Source organism: Aulonocara sp. 'chitande type north' Nkhata Bay, linkage group LG4, assembly GCF_057382095.1.
Source record: "Aulonocara sp. 'chitande type north' Nkhata Bay isolate Kocher_YH1m ecotype deep benthic linkage group LG4, A_spYH_male_GT1.1, whole genome shotgun sequence".
In the NCBI taxonomy this organism is placed as follows: Eukaryota; Metazoa; Chordata; class Actinopteri; order Cichliformes; family Cichlidae; genus Aulonocara; species Aulonocara sp. 'chitande type north' Nkhata Bay.
In genome coordinates this window covers 6,785,147-6,797,576 of record NC_141347.1, presented here as the reverse complement: position 1 = coordinate 6,797,576, position 12,430 = coordinate 6,785,147, and the positions used below count along the sequence as shown (strand labels likewise).

General features: G+C 45.5%; 2 protein-coding genes across 3 annotated transcripts in view; one reads left to right on the top strand and one right to left on the bottom strand.

Annotated features, from left to right (window-relative positions):
* The first annotated feature begins 9,230 nt into the window (after positions 1-9,230).
* Positions 9,231-12,066, top strand: LOC147331865 (uncharacterized). 2 transcript variants are annotated; one of them, XM_086288164.1, is made up of 2 exons: positions 9,231-11,720; positions 11,921-12,066. In XM_086288164.1, the coding sequence occupies exon 1, from the start codon at positions 9,269-9,271 to the stop codon at positions 11,141-11,143; it is 1,875 nt and encodes a 624-aa protein (XP_086144290.1). In that variant the 5' UTR covers positions 9,231-9,268; the 3' UTR covers positions 11,144-11,720; positions 11,921-12,066. The 2 variants fall into 2 exon arrangements, with proteins under 2 accessions (XP_086144290.1, XP_086144291.1); XM_086288165.1 differs by having other exon boundaries at positions 11,980-12,063.
* LOC147331864 (protein NLRC3-like) overlaps positions 11,561-12,430 on the bottom strand; it is a 24,874-nt gene continuing 24,004 nt past the window's right edge. Inside the window, exon 8 of the mRNA XM_086290467.1 lies at positions 11,561-12,430. This exon is cut by the window's right edge and continues 2,178 nt beyond it. The gene's annotated coding sequence lies outside the window, so the exon portion shown is untranslated.

Here is a 12,430-nt window from a genome sequence, read left to right as displayed (position 1 = left end):
GACCGGACACTGAACTTGACAGGCAGACTCATGAGCAGACACAATAACACCATGGACAGACAGAGGGAACACAGAGAAGTGGAAGCAGGCAGGCAAAGAACAGAAACCTAACAAATGGCAAAATCACAACAGAATACACACTCTGAATGAACAAAAGCACAAGGAACACAAAACACTGAGTCCTCAGACTCAGGACCATGACACAAACAGATGCTTCAGTTGTGTTTCTCTCTGTGTGTGCGCTCACGCCCACTTGTGTGTGTGAACTTTCCACGTACCTCAGCTTGTTTCTCCAACATGAGCCATCAGGGCTGAAAAACATCACTAACACATGAATTCTTTCTCTTTTTGTTATCACCTGTGATCATGTGTCTCATGTTTCTGTCATTCACCAGTTCTTGTATAGTTACGTGTAACTAGACTTCTGTGGGACGTAAATGATTGTTTTGTATGCAGATCTGTACAAAGGATGGAAACACTTGATTACAAAGGAGATCTCAGCTGTGTTGTTGTGGATGGACTTCAACGTATTTGTTAAAAAAGAGAATAAAGCAAAGTGTTTTAGCTGTTTGGGAGTTTTTGTTTGATTCCATTCAGTTTTATTTCTATGGAGTCAAATAATAAGAAAGGCTCTAGAACAGCCCTGAGTTTGTCCAGGTGACACTCCTCTGAAGAACAAAGACAAAGAGGAAGAAGGGGACTCGTTTTCAAGTCTTGTTTCTTTCAAAATAAAAGCTGAAATGTTTTGGAAGCATGATAATATTTCAGCCAGGATGCCGTCTCCAAGGAGACCTGCACCTCAGCGCTGAGCTCCACATCACGCCCTGTGAAAGCACAGATATAAATCTGCTGCAGTGAGAAGAACTTTACCCAACACAAGTGTAGAAGTAGACATTTGACTTTACCTACAACCTGTTAACAACAAAGCTTTCATTGCCTCTGCTGTTGATGTCATGTAGGACTAATCATACTTCACATCAGCCATGCACACGTCAGAGGATCTCCAGGCTTTCAGTAATAAAGCCAAGCAGATGATGTGAACATAGCAATAGTAACACATGCATCATAATCAGCTGTATGTGTCGACTATGTGGCACCTCAGTCTTGTTTGCATGAAGAAAAGTTGTGTAACATGTAGCATAAGGGCTGCAAAGACATCATGTAGACAGCAGTCGTCTGTTAGTCGTAACGTATCTCCTGTTAAAGAGTTAAATGTGCGTTCTCCATCTCTGTCCTCTCACAGCTCGCCGTACACCAACTCCAGCTGTGGTAACCATGGCTGTGCCCATCAACACGCTGAAGCTGAGACGCCACCCGTCACTATGGCGACTCCAATAGGGTTACCTGTCAGCTGTGGACGCATGAAAGGAAAACAGCAGAAACACAGACATGTTTACTGGAACATTTCCTATTGACAGCTTTATGGAAAAGTGGGTTTAAACACTTTTCTATGTTTTATTTTGTTTATTTATGGATTTATTGTGAAAGGAATTTCAAAGTTTTAATTTGACCTTTCCCCTGTTTTTCATACAGACTGGAGACGAATGGATGGTGCTTTCTTTGTTTGTCTAAAGATAATGAATAAAACTCTACACACATCTTAAACCACCCTCCTTTCTATATATTTTGTTATATAAATGGAAAGTATATAAGACACAAACTGAGCTTATATGATACTAAGGACCCTGGAGGTCAGTCCACCTTTATAATTCAGCACAGCCTGGAGTCTTGGTCTTTTCTTGGATGTTGGTTCCCTTTGTTTCCATCCTCTGTTAAGATGTTTCAGTAATGTTGAGGTCTGGGGAGGCCAATCCATGGCTGACGTCCTGTGATGCTGCATTAGCAGTTTGTTCATAGTGAAAAATGAAGCCACTGCCAATCAGACATTTGCACAGTGGATCAACTTCTGATGGTACTGTCCTGAATTCCACACCTATAATATGTTTGCACGTACTGATGAATATGTGCAGCTGATTTTCAGTCCAGTTCCTGTGTGACAGACGCCAGTCTTTCTGCCTGTGTCCTTCCTTAACAATAGAGCCATCCTTCCACTGAGACTGTTTCTGATGAGGCTTCACTGAGCAGTAGATGGATCCCTCAGCTCATCTAATCGTCCTATTTCTAACACATGACTGTCAGAAACTGTTAATCTGCTGCAGCTCTTTAACTCCTCCACTTCTTTTTTTGTAATCTCTTAGTTTCCTCATCTTTTAAGGTGGCACTGCACACCAGATCCAAAGTCAACATGCTGTTATATGATGGAGTTGAACCTGTAATGGAGTTTGATTTAAACCAATCAGCAATTAAGTGAATGATGATGAGCAAAGATGGTGGAGGTGGTGGATGAAGACCCGGACAGCTGTGGTTGGCTCCTCGTATAGAGCAGAGTGAGGTTGTGTTTGCACATTATTATAAAACCATGTTCACCATATATTTTAGCTGCAGACAATAACATGATTTCTTTGCTGTGGTGATTTTATTCCACTTTGGTAAAATGGGAAACCATCATTTCTTGCTGTAATTCACACATTATTCCAAGAGCCTCAACACGAGCCTTGTAGTCCGACCATATATAGACAAATCAATAGTTGTGTTTGTAACAGCTCATGAACATGAATCGTTCCACATTACTTTGAAATCATTGCAAACTAAACTGGAATAAATGAGTGTTTATATATAGTTTTGTCTCAGCTGTTCATACACAGTGTTTCAGTTCTTATCAGAGTCCCACCGTCTCACTGTGGTGAACCTTTAGCTCTGTTGGAAGCGTGTTGTTAGACCAGGTTTCCCTCATTTAAAAATAATCTCTCATTAGAAATGGACATGATGTCTAAGACATAGAAATGCTTATTATGGGTTCACTTGATGTCACTGAAAAGATGCACATGGGTAACGTGCAGGCCGTCCAGCTCCGAGGTTTATCTCCTCACCTCGAGTCTGCGACACTCTCTCCGTGTCCTCTCAGATAAGGGCGCGCACATTTCTGCACGATCTTCTAAATTACAAAGAGCGATTCACAAAACAGAAGCTCACAAAACACTCATCACAAACCAAAAATGGCTCCACTGAGCGTCAAACTGTCACCAGAATTTACTGATAATCTAAAGACTCACAGAACTCATTTTGTCTCATTGTGTCTTAGTTTGAGACATAAGTGCATGATCATAATACTGTGTAGTTAGATGAGACAGAGCTGATGCTTGCTCTTAATTATCCTCTTCATGTTTCCCGAGCCTCAGCAGTGGAAGCTACCATGGATAGAAAGACTACGACTCATCTTAAATCTCAAATCTTTGTCTCCAAAGAGCTGCTGATGTGTCCGATATGATCCACAAGCTTAAACTAGGATTATAAGTGTGTGCAGTGATGTGTGTGAAACCTCTGAGGACTCACACGTGTGTGCTTCAGCCCACACACACATATGAAGCACTGCGACCTCACACAGAAGTGTTTTACACATCCAGCCTGAATCCTGATCATTTCTACAGTTTATTAAGTTCAGCTTCACCTGAACATCAGTGATGAAGCTGCTCTGACTCCATCACAGCTCACAGCTGTTGGAATGAGTCAAACAATGAAGAAGGTTCAGAAACAGCTGATGATTTTACAGAAACATGATGCAAACATGAAAATGGACACATGATTTTTTATTAACAGACACTGTTTATGTTTCACTGTGCATGACGTCATCAACACTGACACCAGGGGGCGCTCATCAGCAGCCTGAGGAACTGTGATAAGGGAGGGAGACGCAGTGTTGTGTGTACTGCAGTCGGACAGAAGGAAAAACTTCCTCCTGAAAACATTTTCATCCTTCCCAAAAGTGTTTGAGTCAAATGTTACAAATATATAAATACAATAAAACACAGGGTCTTACATAAAATTAGTGATGCAGTTGTGCACTGAGCACCTTTCCAATGTTCCTTCCTCAGATGAGTCCAGCTGCTGAACACATTAACATCTGTATGTAAATGTAGCCGAGAACCAACCTGAGCACTGCTGGGAAAATACAAAGGCAACCATCAAAGTGCTGTATTATCTTATTTATTCTGAATGTTGACTTAGATCCACACCACGATTTATGAAACTATAGAACTAAAATAACAACAATCGTCTGCTTCTTTAAAATTTCTTTCATTACATCAAACCAGTGAAAACTGAAAAAAACAAAGAGCTGTTAGCATGTTCAGACCAACTTTGAGACAGAGACTGTAAAGTTCTGCACTTTAAATCCTGCCTGTGTTCCTGCAAATGATTCACACTGAAAGTATCTTAGTTTAGTATTGAGTGAGCCACAAAGCAGCCTGATAGCTTTAAAACAGGAAAAGTAAATGAAATTGACAGTTTCAGTGTAGCTGGATCTATTATTGGGGGGTCATGACCCCCGTAACCCTGCCTGGTCCTGAGGTCAAATCCACCATCTTTGTTTCAGTGCTTCATGTTCTCCCGTGTTTGTGTGCGTCCTCTCCGGTACTCCGGCTTCCTCCCACAGTCCAAACACATGCAGTTAGTGGGGTCAGGTTAGCTGTGAGTGGTTGTGTCTCTGTGTTATTCCACCTTAATCAATGACTTCCTGTTAGCATGAAGTGCTTCTGTAGGACTGATGTCACATCGCCAATCCGCGATCCACCCCTCCTCCTTCTGCTGCCGCTGTTTTCCCGCCTCCTCTCTGCAGCTGTGTGCCAGAATCCTGTGCCCTGCGCTTTGACTCACAGGTTTTTATATCGCGTGTGTGATCGATGCCCCGTAATTTGGCTTGCAGGCATCTCTGTCACGTGTGAACTTAAAGGGCAAATACGTAGGTGATCATTTCTGTCACTGTTTCATATTGTTGCCTCAAATTATACAGGCACGGATTGTAATTTTTTTTCTCTATTGATATTGGCTTTTACAGCCTGTTTTAATTGAGAGGAGAAAACAACATTTTATTTTCTATGGTGTTTTGATTCTTTGATGTTTTTTCTTCTTCTCCCCACATTTCATTGTTTTGTGAAGTTTTGCATAATTGTGTGTGGGGGTTAGGCTCGTTTTTTTTTGCTGTTGAACAGTGATATCTCACTTGGGCCAACATGTTAAGTGAGGAAACTGTGGATAGCGCTTTGCCTGATCTGTTCTCTGCGGGGAGTAATATGACCTTTGGTTTGGGGAGGGGTCATCAGATTGCTCCAAAGTTTTTTGGGAGGGGTAGGCCAGTAGTCCCGGGTATTGGTGCCCACACTGTAGACCAGCCAGTGATGCACTCACCATTAATGCCAGCAGCTAGCTCCACACCAGCTGCTTGCGAACGCCAAACACACACCCAGGCTGTCACTAGTGACATGTTGAGCAGCTTGATCACTGACTTAGCAAAGCAAATTGGGGAAAATATCACATCCTCTCTTAACTCTATGCACCAGCCAGCCCCCACCCAGCCACAGTCTCCCCAGAATGTGCCCTCGAGCTGCAATGACCAGTCCCAGCTGAAGGTTGTTGTTCAGTCAGACACCAAAGCTCCACCATACTTCAAGGGTGACAACACAGATCTATTTCCCATCGGTGAATGGGAGGACATGATGAGATGTTATCTGCACAGAATCAGCTGTGACACAGATGAAGAAATGTTTGCCATATTAATGTCTAGACTAACTGGCAAAGCCAGAGATGTGGTCAAGGTGTCACTTCGTTGCCGCCCTGAGTTGAATCGGAATGATCCTATTACTGCTGTGTTTGACATACTGAGGTCTAACTTCAGCGACTTGACATATTCCAGCCTGCCCATGAAAGATTTCTACAGTACTGTGCCACGTCCAGGTGAGAACGCCATGGATTACTGGATCCGGTTGAACAAGTCTATTGATGCTGCTGATGAGTGTCTCCGCAGGCGCGGCAAGATGGTAGAGGACCCCAGTAGTGAGGTTGTTTCGATGTTCATTAATCACTGTCCTGACCACAGTCTTACGTTGTCTTTTCAACTGAAGGCCCCTGAGGAGTGGACTGCAGCTGAGGTTCAGAGCCGTCTGGACAACTATGTGAGGAAAATGAGACAGTCTAGTGTTTTGTCTCATAATACAGCAAGTCTGTCCATCCCGCATCAGAGCCCTGTCGCTGTTAACAGCCAGCCCCACTCCAGCGGTGCTCAAGCAGTCCCAGTAACACATGAGCCAGCCTCGTATCCTATGCCCTCTGTTCCCTCTGCAGCCACATGTCAGCCTCTCTCTTCTGATGGCATGGTAAGTGTGCAGCAGCCCTCTGCTTGTCCTCCTTTGACTCTACATGTCATGCCCCCATCTTTGCCAGTTTCTGGCCCTCCTCCAGCTGAGCCAGGTGTTCAACAGATGGTAGCACTGTTTGACAAGGTTCTGTCCATGTGCACTGCATCACTAGCCACTGGTCCTAGGTGCCCACAACCCACAGGTCATTCCCATGGGCACCGCAATGCTCATCGTGCTTCGTGCAGAGTGTGTGGCTCACATGAACACACAACCCATGTGCATTGTAGGCTGTACAAGCTATGCCACAGCTGCTTTGACCCTGGACACATGAGGCGTGAATGCCCACAGTTGCACCAGAAACCAAGCGTTTCAGTCCCTCCTCCCACCGATGCTGCTTTAAACTAGCCAGCCCATGTAACGAGAGGGGTAGCATGGGCAGTGTTGATGAAACCCTCAGAAATGCAACAGACCCAGAAGCCATATATGTTAACTGCTGTAGTAGCCTCTCTGATGAGAAGACTGTTATTATGGGTTCACAAAGAGTTGGCAGGGCTAGTGAGTTGTTTTACACTCCAGTGTCGGTCAGTGGCCGGTGTTCCCTGACAAGCATGCTTGATTCAGGAAGTATGTCATGCACACTAAGTGAAGAGGCTGATAGCAAGCTAAGAGCCGCTGGTGTTGCTCTGATTCCGCAGCATATCCCTGAAAATGTGGTGCTGGTTGGTTGCGGTGGCCTTCTCACACAACCGAAATGCATCTATGATTTGGACATTGAAGTATATGGGACTAGGTTTCTTGTACCAACATTTGTGGTTCCTGGGCAAAAAGATGAGCTCATCGTGGGGAGCAATGTGATCCGGCCCATCATTCAGAAGATGAAGGCTGATACAAAGTACTGGGAGCTTATTAACTCCAATTACACTGGCACTGATTGTGAAGACTTCCTGCAGTTGCTGAGCTGTATCTCACGGTGGTCTGCTCCTGTGTTGCCAGATAAAGTAGGTGCAGTCAGGTTGCGGAAGAGTGTCACTCTCCTGCCACAAAAAGAATATGTAGTTTGGGGAAAGCTGCCACCTTCTGCCCTCGTGTCTCCAGGAAGTACTGTCGTTGTGGAACCCACGTCAGCCCGTTCCACTCCAAAGAACATAATGGTGGGGCGCATTATAACACCCATGTGGGGAGATCGTTGGGTCCCTATGAAAGTCCTTAACCCAACAGAGAGCCCTGTGACACTTCGTCGCAATGCTAAGATTGCGGATGTCTTTCCTTGTATTGCTGTGGAGGACCTGCCCATCACTCAAGGTCTCTGCGAGACTCTGACTGACCAGCATACCAGTTTTCCCCCCTCATCAGACTCTGTGCCTGACTCTGCACAGCTACTCAAAGATGCTGGGTTGGCTGACATTGATATTGAGGGCTGTGAAGTGTCAGATGGGTGGAAGAGGAAATTGGTGGAGCTTGTGTTGACTTACCAAGATGTGTTCTCTAGAGACAAACTGGACTGTGGTGAGGTGAAAGACTTTGTCCATCGTATCCACCTCACTGACGACCGCCCTTTCAGGCTTCCCTATCGCAGAGTACCCCCGGCTCACTATCACAAGTTGCGAGAGGTGCTGTCAGACATGGAGATGAAAGGCATCATCAGTAAGTCCACCAGCGAATACGCCTCGCCACTGGTAATGGTTTGGAAGAAGTCAGGTGACTTGAGGATATGCACTGACTTCCGCTGGCTCAATGCCAAAACCATTAAGGATGCTCACCCACTGCCCCATCAGGCTGACTGTCTTGCTGCCCTTGGTGGGAATGCTTTCTTCAGCACCATGGACCTCACATCTGGGTTCTACAACGTTCCCCTCCATGAGTCTGACAGACGGTACACTGCTTTCACTACACCTCTTGGCCTGTATGAGTACAACAGACTTCCCCAGGGTCTATGCCCAGCATCTTTCATGCGGATGATGCTCAGCATCTTTGGTGATTTGAACTTTTCCAGCCTCCTGTGTTATCTTGATGACCTGCTGGTGTTTGCGCCTTCAGAAGAGGAGGCCCTAAGACGTCTTGAGATTGTTTTCTCTCGCCTGAGGACCAGCAATCTGAAGCTGGCGCAGAAAAAATGTCACTTTCTCAGACGCTCTGTGAGGTTTTTGGGTCATGTCGTGGATGCTGGTGGTGTCTCGGTTGATCAGGATAAAGTGAGGGTTATCGCCAATTTTCAGAAGACTGACCTTATGGATGGTGACGGTTGCACCCCTTCTCAGAGGAAAGTGAGATCCTTCCTTGGCATGGTGATGTTTTACCAGCATTTTATTCCAGGGTGCTCTCGTATTGCGAAGCCACTCTTTGCTCTAACTGCCGGTCAGAAGAGGACTAAAGGCTGCCATGGGAGTCGGAAACCTGGAACTTTTCGCAAGCTCACCCCTCAAGATTGGACTCCTGCTTGTGAGAAAGCATTTGAGGGACTCAAAGGTGCACTCCTCAGCTGTGCGGTGCTGGCACATCCTGATTTTGAGAGGCCATTCATCCTTTCAACTGACGCTTCCATGGATGGGCTGGGTGCTGTCTTATCCCAGGTGCCAGCTGGTGAGGAGAGAGCAAGACCTATAGCCTTTGCTAGTAAGTCTCTCAGCCGCAGTCAGGCCAAATACCCAGCACACCGGCTCGAATTTTTGGCTCTGAAGTGGGCTGTGTGCGATAAGTTCAGCCACTGGCTCAAGGGTCATCGGTTCACTGTCTGGACTGATAACAATCCTCTCACATACATTCTGACTAAGCCAAAGCTGGATGCCTGTGAACAGCGTTGGGTCTCTAAGCTTGCACCATACTGCTTTGAGATCAAATATGTTCCTGGAAAGCTGAACATTGTGGCAGACACCCTGAGCAGGGAACCGTTTGTGAGGCCGTTGGCCCAGCGGCTCCTGTCGGAGCCCTACTTTGAGCTGCTAGAGCAAGTCAGTGGTGTGAAAGATGCCAGTGTCCAAGATGCCTTCCGTTTGACCTGTCAGCCTCAGTCGATACACAGTGCTCCACCATCTGCTGTGCTTGATGTGTCTCTGTCAACTGATGACGTGTCTTCTCTCATGTCTTCGCTCTGTGAGTGGGAGTCTGCTTCTCGCCAGCGTGCAACATCCCTCGCTGGTCACCTAACCTCCATCAGTCCACCTGACTGTGATGTTACTCATGCGCTGTCCCGTGCTGATCTCCTGTCTCATCAAACAGGGGATCCTGTGATCTCCAGAGTAGCCCGCTATGTTGAGCGTAAGCGCAGACCCTCCAGACGTGAGCGCTGTCATGAGAACCAACATACGTTGCGGCTCCTGAAACAATGGGATAAGCTCACATTCCTCAATGGTGTCCTCTACAGAGTCGTGAGGGACCCACTGACCAAACACAAGAGATTCCAGTTTGTGGTACCTGACTCCCTAAAACAAGTGGTGCTGTCTGGCATACACGACAATGCTGGTCATCAAGGTCAACCTCGCACACTCTCCTTGGCTCGTCAGCGTTTTTTCTGGTATGATATGGAGAAGGATGTGCGCGGTCATGTGAGAAATTGCCGCAGGTGTGTTCTCAGCAAGACCCCAGAGCCAGCAGCTAGGGCCCCGTTGGAAAGCATTAAGACCTGTGCTCCACTGGAACTTGTGTGCATTGACTTCTGGTCAGCTGAGGACAGCAACAACAAGTCTGTGGATGTCCTTGTGATTACTGACCACTTCACAAAATTAGCACATGCATTCCAATGCCAGGATCAGACAGCTAAGAGAGTCGCTAAAAAGCTCTGGGATGGATTCTTCTGTGTGTATGGCTTCCCTCAGCGCATTCACTCTGACCAGGGAGCTAGTTTTGAGAGTGAGCTGCTTGCAGAGCTTCTGGTTTTGGGTGGCGTTGCCAAATCCCACACTTCACCATACCACCCCATGGGTAATGGTACCACAGAGAGATTTAATCGCACCCTTGGAAACATGTTACGGTCCCTCCCCCCCAGATGTAAGCAGAAATGGCCGCAGATGATACAGTCCATGACGTTTGTGTATAACTGTACGGCACACGAGACCACCGGCTTTGCGCCATTCTACCTGATGTTTGGGAGGGTGCCAAGGTTGCCAGTTGACCTCATGTTTCGGGATGTCCTTCATGATGACACCATTTGTGACTATGATACCTATGTCAAGTCACTGATGGATGACCTGCGCTCTGCCATGCTCCGAGCCCAGGAACACAGCACAATGGAGCAGAGACACCAGTCTGACCAGTACAACAGAAAAGTGAAGGGTCTGCCTCTTTCACTAGGGGACCAGGTGTTGTTGGCAAACAAGGGAGTCAGAGGAAAAAGGAAGCTCTCTGACAAATGGGAACCTGTTGTGTACACGGTAGTTGACTTGGATCCTGCTCTTCACATCTGCCGTATCAGAGACAAAGAAGGTCATGAGCGTGTGGTGCATCGCAACCTGCTCCTTCAAGTTAACTTTTTGCCCTTGGACACAACACTGAATGACGATGCTGCACATCCTGCTGTGAGCGTTGTCAGTGGCCCCGCTGAGTCTGACCTGGATGGGTCTGTGACATCTTTTGGGGGCACAGGAGCTGTACCTCCTGCCACCTGGACTGTGGATTCCGTCTCCAGCATTGGCGAGTGTGATGACCGCACACTATCATGGATCCATCAGCAATCTGCCGCTGACCCGGTCGAAGATGGCGTTCATGGGACCCCTCCCATAATGGGTGTTTCTGATCTTGGTGGGCTGGCTGGTGATGGAGCCTCCCCAGGCTCCCCTGCTGCTTTCCCGTCCCACACTTTTCATTCTCTTGAACCCAAAAATGTGGACGTGGATCAAGGACTTACCACACGTTTTGGTAGAATCATTAAACCAGTTCGTCGCTTGATTGAATCAATGGCTCAACTTGAAACACTCCTTGGTGTTGAACCTGTTCAAGCAGCGGTTATTGATGTGTGAATTTGCTTATTTCTGTATGTTTTTCATTGCTATTGTTTTTGGAAAAGAATAATACAGGCACAGAGTTCATTGTATTTTGTCAGTCTGTGCAGTCTGATAGTGACGCCCATAGATATTATGGCCTGTTTTGTGTGGTGTAAATGGCACCTCATTTTGTCTATAGAAAGTCCTGGGATCTTGCTAGGCGCCGAGCAGGTCTCAGGTCTCTTATCCTCCTTGGAGGAAGCTATGTTGCTGATCTAATTCATTGTATATGCGATGTGAATTTGTTTGAGGCCACTGTATCTGTTATTGTGGGTTTATATTTTTTTTTTGGTGTACCCTTTAGGATTTTGTGTAATTCTTGGGGGGTGAATGTAACAGAGTCATAAATAACATTGTTATAATTACACAAAATGTGTTCTAAACGGCCAAACTTCTCCTTTTATACCTGACTTTTAGGACCTCCAAGCCTGTAGTTGTGTTCATTATCAGTTAGAGCCCCTCCTCATTCTTTTCTTCTTCTTTGGTGCAATACTATAAATACAGTGTACCCCTTTTGCCTCTCCCCTTTTTCTACAATTCCCCTGTGGGAGAGGTGGGTGTCATTTCTTTCCAGCACCTTAGAGCACACATAATTCGTATTTAACCACCCTGATGTTTATGATTGCGATTTTAATTCAGTTATTGTCATTATTGAGCCTGTTTTTGTAAGATGTTATAAGTGTGTAGTATGTGTGTGTCATAAATGTGTTTTAGGCGCCATAAATGATAGCATGAATATGTATTCCTTGCTAGCTTGGGAGCTGTGGTGGGTTGAGCTAATCCTCTTCCCCACTGTCTGTATTTGGTCGTAGGAGCTGGAGTGGGCAAATTATTTACTTGGAGGTCTTTCTTTCTTTTACCTTTTTTATCAGACACAACGCAGAATCACACCGGTTACATAAGCAATACAAACACTAACTGAAACATGATTGGTGTAAGTACTACAGACATAAATTACATTTGTTCATTCAACAAGATTAACATTGGTGTAACAAACAAATATTTTACTAGTTCATGTAACAAGACTGACTTTTGATGTGCCAAAGTGTTTAAACAATATAACATGAATTTAAATTAATTAGACTAACTTGGTACAAACATGTTAACTGAATAAAAATCAAATTAACTGAATGTTAATGTTTAAATTATGTTACACTTACAAACATATTTAGTGTTGAAACAACACAATCAAGATGGATTGATATAACATGATTTGTTTAGATGGAATATAGGTGGCAAGATGAAATTAAGTTCATCCAATGA

Coding starts and splice junctions, on each gene's coding strand:
- LOC147331865 (XM_086288164.1), top strand. CDS start 9,269: ATGTCTTCGCTCTGTGAGTGGGAGTCTGCTTCTCGCCAGCGTGCAACA.